The 23,749-nt window shown below is 45.8% G+C and overlaps 1 protein-coding gene across 1 annotated transcript in view; it reads right to left on the bottom strand.

Annotated features, from left to right (window-relative positions):
- Window positions 1-23,749, bottom strand: part of WDR11 (WD repeat domain 11) — a 1,001,187-nt gene that overhangs the window by 726,607 nt on the left and 250,831 nt on the right. The window contains exons 8-9 of the mRNA XM_069611952.1: window positions 3,720-3,915; window positions 2,979-3,082 (exon numbers count right to left, since the gene is read on the bottom strand). Coding sequence (XP_069468053.1) covers window positions 2,979-3,082; window positions 3,720-3,915 — 300 coding nt within the window. The remainder of the gene's footprint in view (window positions 1-2,978; window positions 3,083-3,719; window positions 3,916-23,749) is intronic.

The raw sequence follows: 23,749 nt of genomic DNA, 5'->3' as shown, positions 1-23,749 counted from the left end.
CAGATATGAAGCAGGGACATTTTAGAGTGCTTACCGTAGAGGACTGAATGCTCACGATGTACGTATCATCAAAAAAAACTGAAATAGTTGATTTGAATAATATAGACAATTTAAGATGCATTCCTGCATCTCGACACTTGGTACATCATTGTTCTAAACTGTGGGGATAGAGCGGGCGAAGGTACATTTTCTACTTTTAAAAAAAAATACCCAGGTATGCCATTTGAGGACATTTAATGTTACTTAGATGGCTGCCTGCTTTAGTACTGCCAATTCCTGGAGCTTGTGTAAGTGTATGAAACACAACACATTTTGATTCAGTCCTCCAATCACTAAGAACACTTGCTTTTAATCTAGGACCCATTAAGGAAAGCGCTGTAAACCATGGAGGGGTTCTGGCTATCCAAATTAAAGTTAATGAGGCCCATTGTGCCTGTTTAGGAAGTGTTGGCAATGGGAGCTGTGAATGCAGTTTAGGCTGTGCAGGAAGTGAGGGTGGCATACAGAGCAATGTGTGAAGGCTAAGTGCAGCACGTCTGGGGTGGAGGAGGAAATCATGATTCAACCCCTCCTTAAAAAATGGGTTACCACCCCACAAGTAGAGGAAAAAATAGAGTCCTTCACACCACTGAAACCCCACCAGGAAGGAACTAGATTGAACATATATAAAGATATGGAATTGTAAAAGAAAAGAAATTTGAAGTTAGGGATCGACAGAGAATGGAGTGTAGAGAAAACCTTTGGTTGGAAGGTAAATACAGAGCTGGATATGTAAAGAAAGGTGTCCAGAAGTTTGAGGAAGGAGTCTGGACTCGAACCCACGTGGCAGTGTGCAACAAGTACCTAGAACAAAATTGCACCAGCTCAGAAACAGAGGACAAGTTGTGCAGAACAGTGAGCACAGTGTTCACGGTCCCTCAGTGTGCGGCTGTTTGAAGAATAAAGTGGAAAAGTCAGCAAAGCAGCTGCAGAGCGCTGCTTCCAACCCGCTGAGGTAGCTCACGGGTTCATAGAGAGAGCAGGCAGCGGGGGGCTCCCAGATGGCCGAAGCACTTCACAGACTGACTACTTCCAATAAAACATCTGCTTCCTTTATTATTGTTATTATTATGGGATTTATGGAGCGTGGACCTAGCATCGAGAAGCAACGTAGTGCTTTACAGAGGTATACAACAATACAGATGCATAACAGAGCGCTTTACAGAGGTATACAATAATACAGATGCAGAACAGAGCGCTTTTCATAGGTAACAAGAGAACAGATATACAGCGGAGGGTGGGACACAGAGGGCACAAAGAAGGGGTAGAGCTGTACAGGGCGGTGGGGAGGAGTGGGTCGGGCGGAGTCTACGAGTCAGGTGGCACGAGGAGTGACAGGATGGCCTAGGTGTTGAGGAGGAGAGAATCCTTGAAGAGCAGGTGACACCTAATATCTCAAACTAATTAGTAGGCCTCCCTCAAAGTACCCCCAATTGCCCATCAGGCTTAGAATTAGAGATTTCCAGTATCGAGGCACAGATGAAACTTAGGTTTGCTTGTTATATTTTGAAGGTTTGCCTGGATTACTCAGAAAATCTAAACTTGAAGGGGGTGGTGGGGGAAACCGAGTGGTCTCCTGCATCCAATAATTATGCTTGGCATAGGGAGGGGTGCAAATGACTGGATACCTCGGTAATACCATGCACAGATCGCACTCATTACTCCCCTCGGTCTCACTTGAAAACCACTGTGAAACAAAGAGCATTAAGGATGGATCATGTGCAGAGTCTGAGGACAGTGTGCACTGTCTCCTCGCTCGGTCTTTATGCTGGGCTACGTCATCACGCTTTGTGGTGGAGAAATATGTTCTATTAAATCAGCAGAATGCAGGGGATCGGTGCTGCTTCCTTTAAAAGGCAGAAGTGTGTGGGACAAGCGCGTGAGGGATAGAAAATGCCATGGCAATGCAGGTGCAGTAGATCATTTGAGTAATGCATTACTGTTTTGCGCATGTTACTCTGATTTACGCAGGGAACTTTTAAACCCTATTTTTAGGGAGTATAATATTAGGTTTTATCGTGAGGCACTCTTTTTAATAATGAATTGTAAAGACACCCCTTTTTGGTACAGTCTACATGTATTTGTATCAAGGGCTCTTTTAAGGCGGACTGTTGCTCTGCATAGTGTATAATCTTTTAACTTTGTGTGGGATTGAGTATTTGTGTTTTGATTTTGTGGTTTTAATTGTTAATGGAGAAATGCAAATCCAATAAAGATTTGCTTACTAAAGGCGTGAGCAGTGAAAACCAAATGAAGCCAAAGATCCAGGAATAATCAGAGGAATCCAGCAGTAGGTCCGTGCCGCTTAAGCAACTCACACGCTTCAACGGTCATGTGTGAACCGCGACTTCACTGTAGACAACTCCAAAGTTTAATGCCAACAACAGTGTTTGTATCAGAGATGGAGTAGAACAATGATGACCGCTCACGAGTAGGGATTGCTGTGCCCTGGAGGGCACATCTGCTTCTGCTGCACTGACGCCTTGTGGCTGCATTAGTTCTGCCACAGTCTGAAGATCCCAATCAACCCCCACCCCCATACCTGGTCAGGGATTTACTGTCACAGTCAAACACTTTAGCCAGAGACCCACTCTCAAAATACACAGGTCCAGAATCGGATTTAACACAGCTGAGGTCTAAATGCTCCTCTCTAGTCTAGGCTTAATTAGTAAAAATATGTGAAGATCTGGATGATATGCTGGCATTTTGTCGTTACATTTTCCCTGCCCTGGACTAGGTCATACGCCATTATGTTTAGTGGCCAAAACACACCAGCAAAATATCATCTAGATGTAAGAACATTGTGAAATGTGCCACATGGCTCTGACCAGCTCCAGGACAAACACATGTGTAATAGAGGGAAAAGGTTTTGTCCACTTCCCATACACCTGCATAGAATGCACTATTAAGGCCTTTGTACATGGCCGGCTTCTACTCACCAATCATGCTATCCAGCGAGAGATCTGGGAGTCTGTTTTGTGAGGCGGCTATGGGAATTCCACAGAAAGATACAGGAGAATATAACGGGCTTGCATTTGGGTTTCTGTTCAGAAAAATTAAACAATAAATGAAAACTGGGAACACAGGTTTGTAAAAGTAACACATTTCAGTGCATTTATGACTTACAGTTGAGGCTGACGCACGATCATAAGGTAAATAAGTGTTAGGCATGACAGTAGCTATAGGTCCCTTTAAATCACTTGACACAGTGAAAAATAATAGAAAAGAATCTATTGATTTAGAGGCCATGGGCCAGATTCTTAAAACTGAGTGCAAATGAAAAGAGCGCAGAGAATGCGCTTCTTTCATTTGCGCGCATTGCTGAACTACTCAGCTCACCCTATTCTCAAAGGTGAACTGAGCATTTTAGGAGGGGATGGACCAAGGCAGAAAGATGAGCGGTCCACCCCCTTGTATATACATTATGGTCAGGTATGATAGCCACTAAACAACCATGTGGGAGCAGTATTCTCCGAGATGAGCCGTAAAAGGGCCCGTCTCAGTGAAATGCTGGAGGAAAAAATCTTGAGCAACTGGGGATTAATGCCCAGTCCACGGGAATTGGCAAAAGAAACAATTCATCTACAGTCAATGCTCCTTTTACTCTTGGTGATTGCAGACTGCTTATAGACAAACTTTGGATAAAACACATACTTTATGTGCCAAACTATTAGAATTACCCAGTCCTTGTGCTCCGGCCCAGGATGGACGACTTCAGCTCCCAGATCATAACCCGTCCATCACCAATGAACAGAGCCACAGAGTTCTCGCTCACAGGACAGCAGGCCAAGCAGAATGGGCGTACAGTCTTCGTTACACGGATGGCGTCACACTGGGACCGCAGGTCATAGGTCAGTTCCTGAAGAGGATCTGGATCTAAGATATCAAAAACATGTGAGGAGCAAGGAATCACCCATCCAAGTCATATCTAATAACAAATAAATGCAAAACCAACAGGCAGGTAATGCACACGGGACTGAGGTACAGCAAGGGTTTGCAGACTCTTCTATTGCCCCATTTTGACAGCTGTTACGGGAAACTCTTTAAATCATTGGTACATTTATTTAGCAGCAATTTCTCCAGAGCCTTCCTTGCCTTGGGTCACCGTGGGAACTTCTTTGGTAAGGGGAAAGGTCACAGTGTGAGCCATAATTAATACATGACTCTAGTTAGGAGAGCACCTCCAACCTATTATTAATGCCACCCCCCCTGTCTGGAATTGTATCTGCTGGCCTACCATGTTCAGTCCTTACCCCAAACTCTTGTGATCCACACAATATCTGGGCACCATCAGCGCAACGCCCCCCAGAGGCATAGATCAACACAGCTATGAGCTCCTACATTTCACAGCTCAAAGCAATGTAGGGACATAACCTTACCCATCTTTTGTTTTAACTGCTCGATCTCGGCATACCTAGACCATGCCAATAGTACATACAAGACTCTCCACAGAGGTCTCTTTACTGGATCCAGAGTGTTCAGAATGTGTTTAACAGTTTCACCTCAAGCTCTCTAAACCAAATTGTACCACCCTATCACCATTGAGTCACTCACCTGTCTGGCTGTGGCTAGTGTAACAAATTGAGAGAATGTGTCCCTACTCCCTAAGGGTGAACTCCCCCCCAGCCCCACTGTGAGGCTGGGGAGGGGAGCCCGTTCCGCAATACCCTCCCTAGGGATAGAGGCAAGTGAGACCCCACTGGGAGAGACTCCCCCTTAGGGGACAAGGACTCCTGTTCAAGCGAGAAACTCCCTCAAGTGGTGTTTTACAATACCAGCCCTAGTGAAATACCTAGACTCGGACGAAGAAACTTCAATACCATAAACTGTGAAGGATCAAAATTGGGACGAAGAAACTGCAATAGATACTGTAAGCTCTCATAATAGATCTTATAAGAAAAGGTCATGTCCTTTAAATCAGGATGCCCTATCCACTGAGACGAGTATGTGGATAAATGTGCCTTCAGAGAGAAACGAACGGCAAGGAGGGAGAGAGAACCAGGTACGTCAGCTGGGGAAGGCCCCAAGCTATGTCAACCTTGACTGAGGAGGAAACCAGGAAGCTTGCACGTTTCAAACTTGCTTAACTTTGCAACACGGTATGCCAGAGCTACTGCAAGCACGGAGCGCGAGAGAAAGGAAGGGCAGGAAGTCAGCAGAAGTTGGTGGCAACGGGAATCCGAAATGGAGAGCAGGTCCAGGCAACATCACCGATACCACTGGCACGAGATGGGTGTAGGGTGTAGGGTCGCACAACATAATGACCGGGACACTGAAGAACAAGGAAACCGCAAGGAGAGAGACGCTGAAGAAGAAAATGTGTCAGCAGTCCGTGAAGCAAAAAAGGCTCCCAAAGACGTTCTCCTACCTCAAAGAAGATAACGGGGAGAACGGGAGGCCCAGTATGATGCAAGGGAATCATTGCGCCTACCACACAGTTAACTTGTCCCTGTAGGAAGTCAGAAACAGAGTTCACCTTCAAACAAAGGAAATACAAGTTTTGCAATGTTAGAGAAAGGACTGCGGAGCAGCCAAATAATGAGAATACAGAAGATTGGATAAGAATACCCTGGGAAAAGGGGAAAGTAACTCGACATCCTGTACAAAACCAATATAAGGTTGAAGAGGAAGCAAGATATGGAAAAGAGCTTAGAGAAAGTATGCAATTGATATGATAGGCGATTTATAACGATCTTGATACCCAGAGGTTTCTAAGCGCGGACCCAGGGATCAAACCCTTGTCGCTCCGTGTCGTCTTACTTCCAATGCCAGCCTGTTGCTGCTGAGCTATCCTCCCGGGAACTACAGATCAAGTAAAGCCCACCAAAACTCAGTTAACTTCCCAGGAGTCACTGAAAACAACAGATAAGAAAAGAGAACTAGTAAAATAACCCCAAGAGGGATATCCAAGGAGAAGAGAAAGCCCAATAACCCAATTAAGAAAATGTAAAGTGTTTAATCCAAGAAGTCACACAGACTAAAAAGACAGGTACTAGAAGGGAGTCATTCCCCAGTCCTAAGTTAGTTGCACAGTGGAAAAGGGAAGTTTTGGACAGAGGATTTACTTTTGAACATTCACGACTACGGATAAGCACCTTAGTTAATAACATAAGCAGGGGCCACTCATAGTGATAAGGAAAGATAGGCTTTATCCTTTTACTTTAATAAAACATTTGAGACCATGTCCTCAGTGAGTCTGTGTCCTTCCTCTGACATGCCACACTAGTCACATAAAATCAAAAGCTTTGTACATTGTCCATCAAGCCCATTGCTCAGTCAGCACATGGTTTAAGACCACAACATGTGTTCTCTCTATCACATACAATCTGACCTGCAGTGACGATCCTTAAGCTGGCCTCACTTCTCCCCAGGGAGAATCCCTTCCTATGAGGCTAGGGATGCGAAGCCGCTAACCAATGGTCCCCCTAGCGGTGGTAAGATGCGGGAGGATCTCATGGGGAGGGACTCCTCTCCTGGGGATAAGGACGCAATTGGGAGGCAAAACACCTGTGAAATCCTCCCACGTTGGCGGACGATAACGCCAAAATCTTATCAACATAAAATCACCTCCAAAACTATGTTATTGTGAAACATCAAACCCATCTGATGGCAAAAGTACTGAGATGAAGAAGCGCTCAAAAATGCTACATTTGAGCAGGTCAAAGGCTATAGCTGCTGATGTCAATAGGAAAGACGTTAGGCTGGGGTCGTCCCCGCTATTTAAACAGAACAGCAAAGATGAAATGTGTTGTTTGCCATCCTCTGGTCCGTCCGGCAATGGTTTGTGCGGTTCTTGCAAGCCGGAAGCTGTGATACGTCCAGGCGACAGAGGAGGCCGCATTGAAACCTGGCGAGCTGATGCAGGGCTTCAGGAGACAGCAGTAAGGCCCGTCTCAGAGGCTGAGCAGATAAATAGCAGGACTCCCGAGAAGTGTTTTGCCTAGTCGGTTGGGAACCAGCGTGATAGACTCTGAGACTGAGAGGCTGTCGCACGACCTGTAGTAGGTGGACGATTCGGTCCGACAACGGTGCCAAGACCACCTACCATTGCCTACAGCTGAACCATGTACATGACTATCAGGAGAGCCAGAGACTGTGGAGTAGGTGTAATCTGTCACAGCGGGAACAAGGGGTCCAACAGCTACGCGCAGGCGGTCCACAATGACTTGAGCTGGAGAGAGGCGAGACGCAGAGAACTACTGAAGGAGGAAGTTGAACTAACCCGCGATCCCTGGCGAGACTGATGAAGAGTTCCCTGGGAGAAGGCAACGGGAACATGTACAAGTCTGGAGGGGCCGCAAAGTTACGTTCTCTAAACTATAAAGAAGTAGCAGTTCCCAAGCCAGTTCCATAAAAGTGTGGTGCTGGAAAGTCAAGCAGGACGCCTAGAACAGCTTCCTCATCCCAGTGGGTGCGGATCAAGATTTGTACAAAAACCTAAATACAGTGAGAACCTCCCTAAAGGAGCTACTAACCTTTTTAAGAACTGTGAAAGACATTTGGTAGCCAGCTATGAGAAGGTAGTCATTCTCCTAGCCCCACAAGACCTTTATGTGACTGGTTATTTTCTGGCGGGGTACGGAGAACCCAGAACCTTTGTGGAACTGTTGTTTTGAACAACCCGAGAGGTGTTTGGACACTTTACATCCGGGAGAAGGGAGTCATTCTCCTAGATTATGAACAGTAGCTGGATTTATGGTATTTTGTTGTAGGAGCCTTTGTGGCCGGGACAGTGCCTTTTTGTTTTGACTCACACAAACTTCCTGACGAGCATGCATGTTGCTTTAGTTTAGGTAGGGAAATCCCCTTAGAGTTAAAGATATATGGGTTTTGTTGATCATTTAATAGAAGTCTCTAACAACCACTTTGGCACCACTTGGTTAGTCTTTTTATTCATTGTCGCCACACCTGCATCCTCCAGTATGTTAAGCCCTTGATCAGCCCTTGTGCCTTTACAGTGGAATTGGCCCAACTTTGGAATTTCTTCCCACCATCCAGGAGCTAGGCACCCTCAAGGCAATAAATGTTGGTTTACCCTACACCTCACCTGCTGCACCATTATCGCTATCATTTTTTAAAATTTCTGCACATATATCACCACTGGTAATGTACACTCTACAAGTTAACAAATCATATACCTTAAACAAACCCCTAGCCAAAGAGCATCCCAGGTGAAAAAGGTTAACTGTGTATAGACACAGCATGGTCGACTGCCACAATGCCCACTTAATTGTATTTATTGTTTTTATATATATCGCTTTAATCCAAAGCGCTTTACAGTTTAACAAGAATACATCAAACATGGAACAGTAGAAGCAATAACAATATACATGAATTAAACCAGAAAAACAGTATGTAGAACAATGTGCATATACGAGAAAGAAGGAGAGGATGGGGAGTGGGGAAGGAAGGAAGAGGGAGAGAGAGTAGGGAGTAAAGTGAGTGGTAGGAACAGAGGAGATCTTAGGAAAGACGGGGAAGATAAAGAGAATTATGATGGGGGTACTAGAGTGAGAGAGAGAAGGTAAAAGAGGGATAAGGTGTCGGGGAGGGGAATGAAAACAGAGTGATTTCAAGGAAGAGCGGAAGGAGGAATAGGTGGGGATGGTAATTGTGAATTAACAGTTATTCATGGAATGATCACACAAGGCAGGGGATGGTGCTGAGCACTGCCGCGAGTTCCCTCGGCACACAGACACCCACACACAATCCAGTCATTTAGTATTGTTATTCTTTTAGAATTAATCGTTATTTATTATCATCGGTAGGGTTTTTATTGAAGGCAGACTTGGCTTCAGAAATCAACGGAACGCTTTGCAAACATAGAGAAACGAACACAGTGAGGGAAGCAGAGAAACAAGGGAGCGGGCGATAACAGAGGAGGCAGAGGGTTGGCAATTAGTTGTCTTTGTAAACAAATATACAGAATCTATGAATTATCTCTGGGCTGTTGAAATTGGATTTATTTTCTTGTTGTTAATAAACAGTATCGCTACTCTGATAATGATGCTTTAAGAGTGGTACATGCTCCACTGTAGCCGATTTAGCGATACATTGGAATAGGAAGGAGAGTAAGATAAATTCAGAGAAAAGTAAACAGGAAGGGGAAGGAACACACAGATGACAGGAGGAGCTCAGTACCAGGTCAGATTTAAAAGGATTCAATGTGTTTTATATTGGTAAAATGCATGCACGCTCAAGTGTGTGGAGCATTAGATCATCAGAAATCTGACAGCAGTGACTCAAGTGAAGTCACACAGAAGTCGTTGAGGATTGCGGCACTGTTTGTGGTATATTTATTTATTTTATTGTGCAGTATAGTGTGAGGTGTCAGAAATGCGAGACAGACACAAAGGTATAGGTTTCTCAATGTTTGCCATTTATTAAAATAAAAAGGAGCGAGATAAACGCCTATCTTTCCCTATCCGAACGCAAATATCCCTACCTAGCGAACTCAAACTAAAGAAAGATGACCTAGTGTCCAAAAGTCTCTGACCTTCACACTAATACATACAAAAAAAGCATACATGGAATATTTGACAGTCTTGCAAAAGGTCAAACTTCTCGTTTTTAGAAAGTACACCTTGTGACCATGATTGGGCTCCCTTCCCCTGGATCAATTCAGAAATACCCTTGGAAAAGTTCTGATTCAACAAAGTACTGTTCAGTTCAACAAAATAAAGTTTTTTCCATCCACTGCATCCTTCCACTTGGTAAAGTAAATATCTCTTTCACATGCACTTGTTCAAAAACCAAAGCAATAGTTCTCTTCAACAGTATTCTTCCTGGTAAGGCAAATGACTTTCACAAAACACTAGTTCATAAACCAAGACAACTGTTTTCCGCCACACAATGTCTTCCTTAGGATGCAAAGCAAATATTAGCATATCAAATTATTCTTCCAATGGAATATTTTTATCAGGATAGCACAGCAACTACCTTGCAACAGTTTGGCAAAATGATAAAGACTTTCCACAACACCTTTTTACCACAACCACATTTCTTCAAATCAACTGTTTCTTTCCTGGTCTACTCGCCTGCCAGGTGCGATGGGTAAATAATGCGAGGCGGACAACTGTCTGAAGCGCTTTCAAAATATGTCATTTTATTTCTAAAGGAAATATATCAAAACGCCTCACTGTGCCTACTCTGCTGAGGAATTCCCTGCATAGAATAAAAGCTAAGGGAACACACTAAGACAGGATAACTGTCCCTCACACTAAAAAACAAATGCATAAATACAAAGGTATGGCAATTCAATATGACCGTGAATATTATGTACATTTCTTAAATGGCCTTCTACTATCCAGGGTGATCTCCCATCCCTAAGATGTACTGTCCATTCATGAAAAGATTCAACCATAAAAAGAACTTGTCTCAGTTCTTTATGATTTTTAAAGTCATCAACAAAAGTTTCCACTGCCAACAAATCTTCTTTCCTAGGTAAAGTTACCCACTTTCCACTTCTAAGAAAATAACCACAATGGTAATCCTGACCACAATGCTTTGTTACTCCCACCGGAAGATTTGCCACTGTTCAAAGAAAATTACAATATACACATTGTTTATGTTCGACAGTTCTTGATTAACAGTTAGAACTTTTTTGTACAGTTAGTCTTCAGTTAGTGGAACAATGACTTAACAGTGTTAGCTTCCTACACGAGTAGGAAGCTCTTCACTTATATGCGTGTGTTACAATCCCATTGTTCGGCAAAGAAGCTGGTTACTACTACCAGCAAGGCTCGGGCAATGTTTTACAAGGTCGTGCTTTACTCACCTGCATCTAAAACACATGCTGTGTGGGTTGCACTGCTTTCCCAACTTCTGCTTCAACTTCTGCTGCTTCTGGCTTTCTGGGGACCCAGACCCTTGTCCTGAACAGGTGTCTCCAGACCGGCCACATGTGTTGGGAGTCTCCTCTGCTACCGTGACCCTCGGCTTTACAATCACTTCTGGCCTTCTTCTCCGGCACGCCAACAGCTCGGCACCACAGCAATCAGACTCACATGGGGAAAACCGTTTCTCCAGCACGTATTCTGCTGCAAAGCCTGTGCACTTCAGAGTTTGGGGGGCCATGACTCTCTCAGAAGACGCAGATTAAATCTGCTGTCTCCACGCTGTGGCATCCCTCTTGTTCTCCCACCTCTGCTTGGTTTGGCAGCCTCATACCTTCCTTCTGCTTCGACTGCTACAGCCTGCACTACAGCTCCTTCCATTCCTTCCTCCTTTCTCTCCCTGAATGGGCCTTTTATACCTCAGTGGTTGCAACAGGTGCAGGTTATTGGACTCAACTGCCCGACTACAGCAATGGCTGTTAGGTGTAATTGCCTGAATGCTGCATCTGCATGCCTCTTCAGCCCTCTTCTTTGTCTCAGTCCCTTTAGAATTCTGGGACTTGTAGTTTCTTTTTACAAAGTTAGGTTTTTCAACTTCTACTGTTTGGCAAACCGCCATCACGAGTGTGGTATTACGGGAAAGTTAAAGAGGGGGGGTTGTCCCAGTCTTCCTGGTCAGCACCCCCCCCCCCATGTGATCCCAAGGTTGGAATCAGGAAGCGTCTGCCTTTCTATGGCCACACAAAGAGGGTCCCAGAGCAGGCTTCTGGGGGAACAATCTCTGATGTCTCAAACCGGACTAACTACAAGTGGTTGCTTTCCTGGTTCACTGTCCTGCTAGGAGGAAAAACTCCTACTACCTGTGAGGAGTCAGACATGGGAGACAGACACATAGGTGAGACATATAGGTGGAGCATTCTCACAAGTCACCATTTATTAAATAATAAAGGGACAGAAAAATGCTTAACTTTCCATAACCTAACAAGAAGTTCCCTACCTATTGTCTTAAAATTGTCCATCACTCACACTAACACATACAACAGAAATCATACATGAATAATTTGGTTGTTTCAACTTTACAACATAACCTAAGAATTCAAACATAAAAGAAAACAAGAATCCTTGTGACAACGGTTGGATACCCTTACTCTGGATCACTTCATGATGTTTCAAAAACCAAAGTTCAATTGCAAGAAAGTTCTTTTCACTAGCCAAGTTCCACTCCAAGTAGAATAGACAGTTTGTGCCATCCAATGTTTCCTTTACTTGACAAAATGACAATCTCAGTTCCAACAAAGCTTTCTCACTCTTAAGATAATTTACAGTTTTTAAAACCTCCTACTTGGCAAACCACAACCGCAAACCACTAACTACAGACCCATCCCACCGTCGCATTCCTTCTAGAAATTCTGGATCGCGTAGCCTGTCTACAAATCCAGAAACGCCTAGAGGAGACCAATCTCTAAGGACTTAGACAATCTGGCTTCAGACCCAGACATGGAACTGAAACAGCCCTCCTAGACGTAAAGATACATATGGATGAGGCGAAGGACAAAGGCAAATTAGCAATCCTACTATTACTTGACCTATCTGCTGCCTTCGACCTCATCGACCACCAAATACTAACCAAACACCTGACCACAGCAGCAGCCTTCTCCACGGACGCCTCCGATTGGATTGAATCATTCCTTTCAAACCGAACCACTATAGTCTTCTCACCCTCTGCCTCAGCTGATCCAACTCCTATATTCTGTGGTGTCCCACAGGGATCCTGTGTCTCACCCACATTATACAATATCTTCACAAAGCTCCTATTCGACCGTTTGGATAACCTGGGTGTCATCTACACCAACCATGCAGGCGGCACTCAAGTCCTTATTCCCCTCACTGGCCGCTATGACCACGATTCCAAACTGCTCAACAACATTTACTTAGAAATCCAAGCCTGGATGGCCACCAACGGTCTGTGTCTCAATGAGGACAAGACTGAGTTAATGATTGCGGGTACTCCGCACGCCTGAACAAACTCAATATCAGATCCTGTTCCTTCGTTATTGAAAGCAACATAATCAAATTATCCAAAGAGATAGAAACATTGGGGGTTTACCTCGACTCCACATCTCTGTAAAACAGGTTAACAGCGTTGCATCCTCCACGGCCTATATCAACAAACCGATCTATAGTTGTAAGTCCTTTCTATCACCAAGTAGCTGCTTAACACTGGCCAGAGCACTGGCACTTTCGAAAATGATTACTGCAACACTCTTTTCCTTGGCTCCTCGGAACATAACCTAAACAAACTCCAGGTGTTACAGAATAACTCAATCAGAGTAGCACTCAGTCTCCCTAAATCATGCCACATCTCCACACAGACATAACGGCAACTAGCTACCCATCCGCGATAGAATCATGCTACGCACCCTGGCCATCACCCACAAATGCCTGTCCAACGCAGCCCCGAAATACCTGGCTGACAAAACCTGCTTACACCAACCCCCACGCACCACCAGATCCTCACATTCACACAACTTAGTGGTCCCAAGATACAATTTTAAAACAGGAGGAGCCAGCTTCCCAGTCCAAGCTGCCAAGCGCTGGAATTCTATCCGAATTCTCCTTAGACAGGTACCCTCCTTTCTCACCTTCAAAGCCAGCATAAAACAGGTTGAGTAACAAACTTCCCCAGTAAGAAGTAATCACTAGACCTGCCATACTTTGTCTACACTTTGGTCAATCGCTGCAGTCTACTATTGTACTCCCTTGACTGCATCCCGGTTTTTGACCCATATGTAACCAGGGTCCTTTTCTGGCCTATTTATTCCTGTTGTTTCTAATCTGTATGCCCATCCATGTCTAACTTTAAGTTTTCAAGCGCCCAGTTACCTCAGGGTTAGGCGCGCGAGACATATAATAAACAAATACAAATAAAAGAAATACAAATATGACTCCTCGCTCTCCAAATATCAAGTCGAAAAATACAATATCAAAAGTTCCTTTCTTGAAGGACAAATCCCTTTGCATCACATTGCACTTCTTCATAAGCAACACCCTTGTCAGGATGGTTCATTCAGAAGAACAAGTTACTTACCAACTGTAACGTTCTTTCAACTGGATGTTCCTCCAACATATTCCTTATCTTATGATATTCGTATCCTGCCAGCTTCGCTGCTTCGGAAAAAAAAATTATCGGCAGAGGGCGCTGTGCACGAGGTCGTGGCGTTGATGTCCCTCGACGGGCTCTGTACCGTGCCGACGTCACCATCAGTATAAATAGCTTGTGCCGCGCTAGTTGGCTTCAGTTCTGTTTTTTCAAGGAAATATTCGAGGAACACCCAGGCGTGCCTCATGACTGATAGACTCTTCATGAGAGGAAAGTGTAAGAAACGTAAACTGTACTGCGGGGTAGGATGGGAGAGGCGATGAGGAATACGTGGGAGGAACATCCAATCGAAAGAACATTACAGTTGGTAAGTAACTTGTTCTTCGAATGGATTGTGTCCTCCCACGTATTCCTCATTTTATGATAGACTCCCATAGCAGTAGTAATTTTGGAGGTGGGAGTACTAGTTATTTTTCTCATGGACGGAATGAAGTACCGCCTTGGCAAATAAACCCTCATTGGAGGAAGAGCATCTAAGCAATAATGCTTGATGAAGGTATGCATTGATGCCCATGTTGCAGCTGAACAAATCTGCTGCAGGGACTCCCCCTCCTCAGAGCCGCAGAAGTAGCCATCCCCTAGTGGAATGGGCTCGCAGCCCATCCGGTGGGTGTTTTCCCGCAATTCTGTAGCACTCAATTATAGCCAGAATGATCCAGCGGGATACAGTTTGTTTGGTCACTGCTAATCCTAATTTATGACCTGTATAACCCACAAAAAGTTGGTCATCTTGACGTAATTTTGACATTCTTGAAATGTAAAAACTGAGAGCCCTTTTGGGGTCCAGTCTATGCAGTCTCTCCTGATCTTTGCCCAAATGAGGAGGAGGATAGAATGTTGGTAATATGATTTTTTGTGGCAAGTGGAAGTCAGAAACTACTTTTGGTAAGAAAGATGGTTTAACCTTAAGAACCACTTTGTCCTTGTAAAAAGTAGTATATGGAGGTTTACATGAGAGAGCCTGTAGTTCACTAACCCTGTGGGCTGATGTTAAGGCCAGAAGAAGGACAGTCTTCAATGTTAGAAGCCTCAAGGGACAGGAATGAGGAGGCTCAAAAGGTATACAAGTTAGAAACCTAAGTACTAGATTTAAATCCCAAGTTGGGGCATGAAAGGGGACTGGTGGGTATAAATTAGTAAGCCCTTTCAGGAATTGAATTATCAATGGAATTTTGAAGTAAGAAAGTCTTCCAAGGAGCACTTGAAAATGGAGAGCGCAGCTAGATATCCTTTAATTGTTCCGATCTGGAGCCCCAGATTGTCTAGATGCAATAGGAAAGAGAGCACCATTAGGGTGCTACATTGAAAAGGGTCCACATCCTTATCTTTGCACCAGTTACTGAATTTGTTCCAACGACACCGGTACAAGGATTTTGTTGCTGGCCTTCTGGCCGAAAGCAAAATCTCCATTACGTCATCCGCAAGATCCCAATCCTTGTATCTCAACCTCTCAGAAACCATGCGTGAAGGTTGAGTGTCTTGACCTCTGGATGGAGAACCCGACCTTCCTCTTGCGAGAGAAGATCCTCTCTTTGAGGAAGACGTATTGGAGGGCAGATGGACATGTTAAATGTTAAAGGTATTTGTACCGCACACCGTCACCAACGAAATTGATCCCCAGGCGCTCTAGCGGATCTGTAAATGATAAGGTGGGATGGGTTAGTAAGGTGAAGAGGGAGTAGGCTAGTGAGAGGAGTGGTGTTCTGTTGGCAGCTTCAGCTCGGTATACACCAGATACTGAGCTTTGGTGCGGGTATTGGATAGGTGACAGTGTGCGTGTGCTGTTGCTCCGGCTTATGTGTTGTTGCAGTGTTGTGAAGTGCGTGCGGCTTGTTGTGCGAGAGATGATTGTGTGAGTTTTTTGAGTGAGATAAGTATGGAGTGTTTGAGCTTATATTGGTTAGTGGGTTACCTGACCTTTAGCTTGCTAACATTCACAGTTCTATCCAAGTCTAGACATGCTAGTATTCGCGATTCTATCTAAGTCTGGACATGCTAATATTCACAATTCCATCCAAGTCTGGACATGCTAGTATTCACAATTCTATCCAAGTTGGACATGCTAGTATTCACAACTCTATCTAAGTGTGGACATGCTAATATTCAAAGTCCTATCTAGATGTGACGCAGGCCAATATTCACAACTCTATCCAAGTGCGGACATGCTAATATTCAACATTCTATCTAAGTGTGGCCATGCTAACATTCATGTTTCACCTGAGTGCGGGCAAGCTAACATTCAAAGTCCGCAGGCCAATGTTCACAATCCTGTCTAAGTGTGGACATGCCAATATTCAAAGTCCTATCCAGATGCGACGCAGGCCAACATTCACAATTCTATCCAAGTCTGGACATGGCAATATTCTCAATTCTATCCAAGTGCGGACATGCTGGCATTCACAATTCTATCCAAGAGTGGACATGCTAATATTCACAACTCTATCCAAGTGTGGCCATGGTAGCATTCATGCTTCACCTGACTGCGAGCATGCTAACATTCAAAGTCCGCAGGCCAATGTTCACAATTCTATCTAAGTCTGGACATGCTAATATTCATAATTCTATCTAAGGGTGGACATGCTAATATTCACAATTCTATCCAAGTCTGGACATGCTAATATTCACAATTCTATCTATGTGTGGACATGCTATCTAAGTCTGGACATTCTAATAAATCACAATTCTAAGTGCGGGCATGCTAATATTGAAATTTCATCTAAGTGCGGCGCTGGATGACCTTGACAAGTAAGTTAGTATGTAATGCAAGGCAACTTTGACAATCCTGTCATGACTAAGTTCAGTCTGGTGGTCACAAATCTTTCTGAGTGTACCTGGTATGAGTCTATGGCAGTTTATGTTAATGGGAGGTAAGATAGAGTGGCAGGGGTTTTCTGGAGTAGAGTGATTGCTCCACTCCCCACCCATACCACACTCACAGTTTTTGTTGGTGTCTGTTGACTGCTGGCTTCACTGGCTTCCCCTGCTGACACCTGCAGACACATCTTGGAGCCGCCAATGTTGGAGCCGCCAATGTTGGAGCCGCCAATGTTGGAGCCGCCAATGTTGGAGCCGCCAATGTTGGAGCCGCCAATGTTGGAGCCGCCAATGTTGGAGCCGCCAATGTTGGAGCCGCCAATGTTGGAGCCGCCAATGTTGGAGCCGCCAATGTTGGAGCCGCCAATGTTGGAGCCGCCCTTGGCCTTGGGGCCCTTAGCCACGGGGGCTGCTGGGCAGAGGGCAGCCCTGTGAGGGTTCATGATATGTGACCAAGACACCAATCATGGTGCATGGAGAAGGTTCAGAGGCGGGAATTGGGCTGGGGAAGGGGTGGGGGGGAAGGGGACTGGAGCGCTGAGCGCTTCCATTTTAAACACTTTTGCAGTGTTTGGGAGCGTTGTGGGGCATCTGGGGCAGACTCACCTTAGCCAGGTCTTTGGTTGAAGGTCCGGGTACCGCGTCCTCATGGCCCAAACCGGGGCAATTAGGATCATGGTTTTCCTGAACTTTCTCAACCACCTAATTACTTGAAGATTCACGGAGACTGGAGGAAACGCGTAGAGAAGTGGAAACTTCCAGTCCACCACAAACGCATCTCCTAGAGCTCCTCTCGGAGGAAATTCCTTAGCAGTACTGTTCGCACTTCTGGTTTACCGTGGTCGCGCACAGATCCACTTGAGGGGTTCCCCAAAGGGCGAAGATCTCCAGAAGAACTTCCTGAGCTAGCTCCCACTCGTGGGAGTCTGCTCTGCCTGCTCACAGCGTCTGCTGTCAAGTTCTGCTCTCCGGCTAGGCGAACTGCCGACAGATTCCTTTTCATATTGCCCAGAACCAGAGCTGCATTGCCTCTCTGCACAGTGGTAGTGACCCTACGCATCCTCTCTTGTTGAGGTAGTACATGGCCACCGTGTTGTCCATCATAATCAGGACATTCTTTCCCTGTACAGAGAACAGGAAGGCCTTCAGCGCTAGTCTGATTACCCTCAGCTCCAATAGGTTGATATGTAGTTTGGACTCCGATGGAGACCAACGACCGCTGATTGTCAGATTTTTGGTATGGACTCCCCACCCCGTGAATGAGGCGTCCATTACTACTGTTATCTCCGGCGATGGTTGCCAAAAAAAATTCTCTCTTGAGGATGTTGTTGTTGCAAGCCCACCATAGTAGATCCTGAGCAACTGTGCTCAGGACTTGCAGAAGATCTGACATACTCCCCGAGTTCTGAGGGCCCATTGAAGGGATCCCATTCTCAATCTGGCCTCTGGCACCAGAAAAATGCAGGATGCCATGAGGCTGAGCAACCTCAGAAAATCGAAGGCGGCAGATGCTGGGCATTCTGGAACTTTGTTACCATCTGCAGAATGTGGAGAGCTCTCACCTCGGGAGGCGAGGCTTTGCCCGAGGAAGTATCCAAAGCTGCTCCAATAAACTGGAGCTTTTGGGATGGTATCATGTGAAACTTCATTGAAATTGAGGGAGAAGCCCAGTTTGTGAAGGAAGTGACAGGTGATCAATAGATGTTCCTGAGCTTGTTTGGGAGAAAGCACTCTGATCAACCAATCGTCCAGGTAGAGTTAGACGTGAATCCCCCCTCCCCTGAGACTCGCTTCCACAACCGCCATCAGTTTGGTGAAAACCCTCGGGCAGAGGTAAGCCCGAATGGCAGAACTCGAAACTGAAAGTGAGAACTGCCAACCACGAAACTCAGGTACTTTCAGTGCTTGGGATTGGCACATGAAAGTAAGCATCCTGAAGGTCCAATGATACCAACGAGTCTTGGAATTGGAGAGCCTGAAGGATCTGAGAAAGAGTTACCATCTTGAATTTGTCCTTCCTGAGGAACTTGTTCAAGTTTCTTAAATCCAAGATGGGTCTCAATCCTCCATCCTTCTTTGGAATGAGAAAGTAGGGGGGAGTACCAACCCTTGTTCCTCTCTGCTACAGGTACCTGTTCTATTGCACCTTTCCCTAGTAGGGTTAAAATTTCCTGCAACAGGAGCGGATCTGGAATTTTGACAGTTGGTTCCCAGTGGATGGTCCTGAGGCCTTTTTAGGAAGGGAAGGCAGTAACCTTAAGCTACTGGCTCCAGTGCCCAAGCATCTGAAGTAATGCCCCGCCATTCTTTCAGATGCCGAGAGATTCTGCCTCCCACCGGGGTTTTGTGTGATAAGGCCTCAGAGTGTTTTGGAGGCAGCTGCAGGAGCTGCTGAGGGCAAAGATTCCGTTCCTGAGGCCAGTTTTGCACTTTTTCCTCGTCCACCATGAGCGACATTTCTCTTGCCTCTTTGAATGGCCTGTCCTCTTCCTCTACCAAAAGAGGAGTAGTACCGAAAACAACAACCTCTCCAGGAAGATGAGTCCGAATAAGGTTTCCGAGACTGTTGCATGGAGGCGCTAAGAGATTTAGCTGCTGCTTTTTGAGGTCTGTAGATTTTCTAAGCTTTCATCAGCTTTACTAGCAAACAGCCGCAAGCCATCAAAAGGCATGTTGAGAAGTCTGGCCTGCACATCTGGTGCAAACCCCGACTTCCTCAACCACGCAAATCTGCATAGCACTGTGCTTGCAGCCATGGATCTGCTGATACTATCAGCAGTATCCAGTCCAGACTGGAGACATTCCCTCGTTGCCTCCTTTCTGTCTTTGACAATATTCAGGAAGCCTTCCCTTTCCTCGCCATCCGGAATATGTTCAGCCGCCACCGAAATGCAGTCCCACAGGGTATGGGTGAACCTGGCCAGTGTACAGGTGACATTAGTTGACTTGAGAGCCATGATACCCGAGGTAAAGACCTTACGAGCCCAAGCATCCACCTTCTTATCCTCTCTATCCAGGGGGGGATAGATGGATATGCTGTCTGTCTGGAGGAAGTTGCAGCCTGAATAACCAGACTTTCTGGAGTGGGATGCCTGCTTAAATAATCAGGATCAGAACTAGAAGCTCTATACTTCTTAGGAAAATTACTATTGACTGCAGCAATAGTATCAGGATCTTCCCATTTTTTTTCTACCGTTCTTTGAAGTGCCCTATGGAAAGGGAAAACTGGATCCTTCTGGGGGCCCTGATCAAGTATGTCAGTCATATCATCCTGATCAAAAGTGGGTGAGGCTCTACCCCAGCCCATGTATTCCACCACTCTATTCATTAAACAACTGTACCCTGAATCTGTATGTTCTGCAGGATCAGGTTTTGCAAACACCAGCTCAGGTGACGGATCAATGCCACTAGCAGAGTGAAGGGTATCACACAGGTCTCTCATTTTCGATTCTGAATAGATGAACAAGTTACTTCTTACCTTGTAACATTCTTTCGACGGGATGTTCCTCCGACGTATTCCTCATCTTAGATATCTCCTTCCAGCTCTGCTGGCCTCGGAAAATTTTTCTCTAGAGGGCGCTGCGCGTCGACGTCCTCTGAGTCGATGTCCCTCGACAGCCGCCGTATCGACGTCGACGTCATCAGCCTATAAAGGCCGCGCGCAGCGTCCGTTGCTCAGTTCCGTTTTGTAGCCCACAATAATTCTTTCTGGACTAGACTAATCACCCTGAAGGAGCGTAAGCTGCAACAACAAGGGAAGTAGAACTGCGGGGATGGATGGGAGGGTCGATGAGGAATACGTCGGAGGAACATCCCGTCGAAAGAACGTTACAAGGTAAGAAGTAACTTGTTCTTCGAAGGGATTGTGTCCTCCGACGTATTCCTCATCTTAGATAGGCTCCCATAGCAGTGTTCTATTATCGTAGGAGGGAGTACTGACTTCATGCTGTCTTCTATTGATGAATAGAATGCAGTACAGCCCTTCCAAACCTAGTCTCTTGACTGGAGGAGGAATCCAAGTTGTAAAATCATGTAAAGGTATGGACAGACGACCATGTAGCCGCCGCACAGATGTCTTTAACCGGCACACCTCTTTTGAGGGCCGATGAAGCTGCAATACCTCTGGTCGAATGAGCCCTAAGGTTTTGAGGGGGCTCTTTCCCTGCCAGTTTATAACATTCCAGAATGGCTAGAATGATCCATCTGGAAATGGTCTGCTTAGTTATTGGTAACCCCAGCTTGTGACCTGTGTAACCTACAAACAGGTGGTCTGCCTGTCTTATCCTGGCTAGTCTACTGATGTAAAAACTTAAAGCCCTTCTAGGGTCTAGCCTGTGTAACCTCTCTTCCTCTTTCCCCCGATGAGGAGGAGGCTAGAAAGATGGTAGGGTAATCTTCTGAGTGATATGGAATTCCGAAACCACCTTTGGGAGGAAATTAGGCTTCACTTGCAGGACAACTTTGTCTTTGTGAAATATTGTGTGAGGGGGTTTACAAGAAAGAGCTTGTAATTCGCTCACCCTTCTAGCAGATGTAAGTGCTATTAATAAAATAGTTTTAAGTGTAAGGAATCTTAACGAACAAGAATGGAGTGGTTCGAAAGGTGTGCCCATCAGGAAAGTTAGTACTAAGTTTAAATCCCATAGGGGAACTTGGAATGGTCTTGGGGGATAAACATTGTTTAACCCCTTTAGAAACTGTATTACCAAGGGTAATTTGAAATAGGATGGTTCCTCCGCAGTGCGCTTAAAGATGGATAGCGCTGCGAGATAGCCCTTAATGGTGCCAACTTGAAGGCCTGAATTCGCCAAATATAGAAGGAAGGACAAAACCATTGGTGTACCACATGAAAAAGGGTCGATATTCTGTTCTCTACACCAGCTGCAAAATCTGTTCCAACGGCAGCGGTATAAAGTCTTTGTTGCTGGCCTCCTTGCCGAAAGCAACACCTCCATAACATCATCAGGGAGGTCCCAATCCTTGTACCTCAACCTTTCAGAAGCCAAGCGTGAAGGTTGAGGGTTTTGATGTCTGGATGGAGAACCTGACCTCCCTTCTGTGAGAGTAGGTTCTCTCTGAGTGGAAGTCGAATTGGAGGGCAGATGGACAAGTCTAGAAGGTCCGGGTACCAGGTTCTCCTGGCCCAATCCGGGGCAATTAGGATCATGGTTCTCCGGAATCTTCTCAACCTCCTGATCATTTGAGGAATGACAGGGACCGGTGGGAACGCGTACAGAAGCTGAAACTCCCAGTACACTATGAACGCGTCTCCCAGAGCTCCTCTCGGGGGAAATTCCCTTGAGCAGAACAGATCGCATTTCCTGTTGACGCTGGTGGCGAACAGATTCACCTGAGGGGTTCCCCAAAGGGCGAAGATCTCTTGAAGGACTTCCTGAGCTAGTTCCCACTCGTGGGAGACTGCTCTGCCTGCTCAGAGCGTCCGCTGTCAAGTTCTTCTCTCCGGCTAGGTGAACTGCCGATAGAGAGATTCCTTCTTGGATTGGCCAAAACCAGAGCTGCATCGCCTCTCTGCACAGGGGTAGTGATCCTACGCCTCCTCTTTTGTTGAGGTAATGCATGGCCACTGTGTTGTCTGTCATTATCAGGACGTTTTTCCCTTGTACAGCTGGCAGGAACGCCTTCAGCGCAAGTCTGATGGCTCTCAGCTCTAACAGGTTGATATGTAGTCTGGACTCCGATGGAGACCAACGACCGCTGATGGTCAAGTCGTTGGCGTGGGCTCCCCACCCCGTGAGTGAGGCATCCGTGACTACTGTTATCTCCGGCCAGGGTTGCCAAAAATGTTCTCCTTTCAGAATGTTCTCCTGACAGGCCCACCACTGAAGGTCTCAAGCTACTCTGTCGGGAACCTGAAGAAGATCTGTCATTCTCCCTGAGAATTGTGACCACTGAGTCCTCAGTGCCCACTGGAGGGATCTCATTCTCAGGCGAGTCTCTGGCACTAGGAAAATGCAGGATGCCATGAGGCCTAGCAACCTCCAAAAGTCGAAGGCTGGGAGACGTTGGGCATGTTGGAACTTGGTAACCATCTGTAGAATATCTTGAGCCCTCACCTCTGGTGGCGAGGCTTTTCCCAGGGAAGTGTCCAGGATCGCTCCTATGAACTGGAGTCTCTGCGATGGTATCATTTGTGACTTCTTTAAATTGAGGGAGAAGCCCAGTCTGTGAAGGGAGTGGCACACATGATTTAGTTGGATCTGAGCTTGTTCCGAAGAAACAGCCCTGATCAACCAATCGTCCAGGTAGGGGTAGACGTGAATCCCTTCCCTCCTTAGACTTGCTGCCACTACCGACATTAACTTGGTGAAGACCCTCGGGGCGGAGGTCAGCCCAAATGGCAGCACTCAAAATTGATAGTGAGAGTTGCCAATTGCGAACCTCAGGTATTTCCTGTGTTTGAGATGGATAGGCACATGGAAATAAGCGTCCTGAAGGTCCAGAGATACCAACCAGTCCTGGAACTGAAGGGCCTGGAGGATCTGAGAAAGAGTGACCATCTTGAATTTGTCTTTTCTGAGGAATTTGTTAAATTCTCGCAAGTCCAAGATGGGTCTCAGTCCTCCGTCTTTCTTTGGAATGAGAAAGTAAGGGGAGTACCAGCCCTTGTTCCTCTCCGCTACAGGTACCGGTTCTATGGCACCTTTCTCTAGCAGGTCCAAAATTTCCTGCAAGAGGAGCGGATCTGGAGCTTTCTGAGAGCTGATCCCCGATGGATGACTCTGAGGTATACTTAGGAAAGGCAGGTAGTAACCTTGGGCAACTGTTTCCAATGCCCAAGCATCTGACGTGATAGCCTGCCATACCGTCAGATGTTGAGTCAACCTGCCTCCTACAGGTGTCCTGTGAGGGAAGTCCTCAGAGTGGTTTTGGGGTGGCTGAT

Source organism: Ambystoma mexicanum, chromosome 8 (genome assembly GCF_040938575.1).
Source record: "Ambystoma mexicanum isolate Mex_15411 chromosome 8, UKY_AmexF1_1, whole genome shotgun sequence".
Lineage (NCBI taxonomy): Eukaryota > Metazoa > Chordata > Amphibia > Caudata > Ambystomatidae > Ambystoma > Ambystoma mexicanum.
Note: the sequence above shows the minus strand (reverse complement) of the source record. Positions and strands in the feature narration are given on the sequence as shown.